This window comes from Triticum dicoccoides, chromosome 5A (assembly GCF_002162155.2).
Source record: "Triticum dicoccoides isolate Atlit2015 ecotype Zavitan chromosome 5A, WEW_v2.0, whole genome shotgun sequence".
NCBI classification, from domain to species: domain Eukaryota; kingdom Viridiplantae; phylum Streptophyta; class Magnoliopsida; order Poales; family Poaceae; genus Triticum; species Triticum dicoccoides.
In genome coordinates, this window is record NC_041388.1 from 327,895,084 (window position 1) to 327,898,993 (window position 3,910).

Here is a 3,910-nt window from a genome sequence, read left to right on the forward strand (position 1 = left end):
CAAGCGTTTATGTGGGTCTTGGTTCAGTGTTGCAGCTTTGTGACTGGGGTAAACTGCAACCATCACGGTACTTGCAGCTTAGGACCACTACAGGTGGAAGGTGTTTGGGCCTGAGGATTGAATTGGTTTGGGCCCCTTGCATGCATGCAGGAAAGGATCCTTCAGTTGGTTCAGCAACCTTTTAAAATGCTTTTCCACACAGGTTTCTTCGCATAGCAGCCTTTTCTGCAAACCACACTAGGCCAGGCCAGAGTCCCACTTCTCCAAATTAAACCATTAGTTTGGCTGGTCCAGTTTTGCAAAATATGAATTTATGAAATGTATATCCACTAAATTTTAATTTTCATGCAAGAAAGACAGGTCAATCATACCATGGCTAAAATAAAACTGTAAAGCTCTAGATGGAAGAACAGATACTGCATGCCTCTTTTTTTTTGTGGGAGCAGATACTACATGTCTGCAGGCTAAACCAACGCTAGCAGAATCATCAATCCGAATGAAAATTGTCAAACCAATGGGTAGCGGAACTCACCTATATGCTGAGACGACAGCATCCTCTCCAACTGTAATGGCACAGTAGTGGCGCTGACTCGACTGCCCAGCAATATAAAAGCAGCTGAATTCAATACGATAGTAACTTCAGAATACCTCCATTAAAAGGTAAACTTTAGCATGAAACAACATAATAACAATAAAGCCAAACTGGAATTTATGTAACTGTTTATTTATGCCATGTAGCGGCACTATGTCAGTAAAACGAAGTTGAGAAGGCAAGTCACCTGAAGTTCTAACAGAGGAGGTGGCATTAGCCCAACAATTGCAGCATCAACACAAGAGCTGAACTTGCTTACGTTCCAAATCTGAAGAGGTATCTTTTCAAAAGAACTCGTGTCCTCACCATCTTCCTGTTCAAACTTATCTTTCCACATGCGCGATTTAACTTCTTGAAATGATTTTTGAAGCATGATCTGCAAGAAACAAATCACTGAACATAACAGAAATACCGATAGTTACAAAGCTAGCTTTTGAGCATTAAAATGTAGTGAGCACAAAGTGAACTATTGGACTATCAGGCACCTAGTATAATGTTTAATAGGTTCCCTCATAGAGGTATTCTGGAATTCCAGCAGAGCAAATCACCTCTGGAGGCTAGCAACTTTTAATGGCTGGTATTACCCATCCTAGTTCAAAATGAGCAAATTTGCAAGCTCCGGTTTTCTGGTTTCAGATCAGTTCTTGCATGATATGTGCTTACATAAGAACTATATGTCGCTTTGAAGGGATGGTTCCAATCTACTTTCCAAATTCTGCAGCAGAGAATCGAATTTTCCTTTGATCATTTAAGTTTTAATCAACTAATGCTGTATTTTACCTAATATCAGCATGCAGGCAAAATGGTAGAATCGAGAAGCAAGGTTGAACATAGGGCCGATAGCTGAATATAACTCAATAGGATGAAGAACTTTGAATATCTATTTGGGAACACATGAAAGTTCAGGAGATAGTTAGAATTATTCTTTTAAATACTCCCTCCGTCCCAAGATAAGTGTCTCAACTTTAGTACAACTTAGTACAAAGTTGTACCAAAGTTGAGACACTTATCTTGGGACGGAGGGAGTACTTCTTTGCAGTACACAAGGTTTCCCAAGATGATTAGGAAGTATTTTCTTCTACAAAATTGGTGATTATAGCTTCTGAATTACTCCCTCCTTCCATCTATATAGGGCCTAATGCGTTTTTCGAGGCTAACTTTGACCAAATGTTAACTTACACACAGCATACCGTCAAATTCGTATGTGAAAGGAGCTTCTAACGATATAATTTTCACATTATACATCTCATGTACTATTAATCTTGTCAATAGTCAAAGGCTGTCTTGAAAAACGCATTAGGCCCTATATCGATGGAAGGAGGGAGTAGCATTATCCATCACAATGCGACACCTCAAGTGTAATAGCAAAATAAAGCAAGATTTATAGAAACCTGAAGGTCAGCACCATCACAACGTGCAATAACACCGGGAAAAACCACGGAAAGCTCATCTGAACCTGCATCTTCCCAAGCATTTTCCTTTCTCTCACTGAAGTTAAGCTTCAGTATTTTCGCAGGATATATACTCTGAAATACACATATATAAGGATCACAGTATTAGCTAAGGGATGAGGGAAGACCAACAAATGGAGGCAGGACCATATTTTTATGAATGGTAACTTTGTTCATACCACATCCACATTGCTCCTAAGAGAACAAATTGTAACTAAAAAGACTGTTGCCACACAATTATGTTACCTGTTCTTGTAAAATACTATGAGAAAGAAGATATAGAGTGTTTGGATCATTAGCTCATCTCGCTATCCACACAAAGCTACTCACTTCTGTTATTTGGTTAGCTAGCTAGTCTAACATGAGAATAATCAAGTGCCAATTTCTGCATCCACTAGCATTAAACTCTATTTTCCTCGTTCCTTGCCATCGGAGGAGAGTCAAGCCAAATTGGCTCTCCCTGGGGAGCAAGAATTTTCCAGCCCATACAGGCTAGTTCTGCTTGGCTGTATTTTATCTACGAAAGTACTCCCATAAACTAAAGTAGTGATCTAAATGCTCTTATATTTCTTTAGAGGGAGTACCAAACAACTCCTTGCCTAGCTAGGCTATTACTAATCTTACTTGCAACCAAACACACCTATAAACTGATCCTACCAACCACTTTATATTAGGATTGTAAAACTAAGAAATATGAACATTACCAACAGAAATATTGTCTGCAGTCTTTTGGTTAGGATACTTTTTTTTTGGTTGCATATTATCACTTCAAGAATAGCAAAGGAATTGCTTCCGCTTACATTCTAACAATGTCCAAAAGTGTTGCCTGACACAGTGACACCCTGATGAAATAAATATACACAAAACTAGTAATTTCTAGCAAAAATCCCATCTTTGCGCCTTATACCACCTACCTAGCCATGAACCTGATAAAAGCTCCCGAGGTTTCACGGAAATCTTGGCAATATGTCCTATCAGTAAGATTGCTGTTAGCTTCAGGAATGGCAAGGAAGCGCTAACAGCTACAAACTGACCTTATTCTAGCAAAATCTAGAAGCCCTAAAACAATTTACAAAATTCTCCGAAGAATAGTTACAGGTGCAGAAAGAGAAGAGCTCCATCTGCTACCTGCTTATGCAGGAGATCGCCGGCGAGCGAGTAGAAGAGGAGCCACCCGGCGTCGGTGCCCGCCACGAGGGCCATTCCCTCCTCCCCTTGCGCCCCCTCCGCGTCGAGCGGGACCCACTCGACGGCGGAGATCCGGCCGTCGTCGGGCCCCAGCGCGGGCTTCACCGTGACCCCGCCGCCGCCCGCGACTGGGACGATCCCCAGCACGGACCTCGCGGCGCTGGCCACGGCGAGGTCGCGCGCGCGGGGCCCGAGCGAGAGGAGCACCGCGGGGTCGTCCAGCCACCCCTCCCGCTCGCCGGCCCCCGCGGCCGCGAGGCACCCCGAGGCGGACGCGAGGAGGGCTACCTCGGTCAGGTGGTGGCCCCGCCGCGCCATGGCGGGGCGCGAGGAGGTCGCTTCTCGGGCCTACGGAAGCTTGGACGCCGGGCAAGAGATGTGCTGCAGCGGGCGGGTAGGAGGGACGTGCGCGTGAGATTTCGCGAGAGCGAGACCACCCTTCGGCCTTCGGCGGTGGGAAGCGCTCGGATGTCAGATCAGATGCTCCGTTTTGTGAATAGTAATTTTTCGGACAAGGGGAGAGGCGACTTGTAGCAGTGCGGGACACCCATCTCTGGTGCTTTTTCTTTGGGCTTTCAAAGTTTCAAATTTGATGAATTCACTACTGTATTTTACTCCGTATATTTCGAACCAATAACTCAGTTTACGTTTAATTTGAACACTCAGATTCCTTGTGACG

The 3,910-nt window shown here is 44.0% G+C and overlaps 1 protein-coding gene across 1 annotated transcript in view; it reads right to left on the minus strand.

Annotated features, from left to right (window-relative positions):
* The window catches only part of LOC119301283 (rab3 GTPase-activating protein non-catalytic subunit-like), a 6,617-nt gene extending 2,965 nt beyond the window's left edge, over positions 1–3,652 (minus strand). Inside the window, exons 1-4 of the mRNA XM_037578231.1 lie at positions 3,172–3,652; positions 1,984–2,118; positions 780–968; positions 533–594 (exon numbers count right to left, since the gene is read on the minus strand). Of these exons, the coding sequence (XP_037434128.1) occupies positions 533–594; positions 780–968; positions 1,984–2,118; positions 3,172–3,549 (764 nt within the window). The 5' untranslated portion in view covers positions 3,550–3,652. The remainder of the gene's footprint in view (positions 1–532; positions 595–779; positions 969–1,983; positions 2,119–3,171) is intronic.
* Positions 3,653–3,910: the final 258 nt, after the last annotated feature.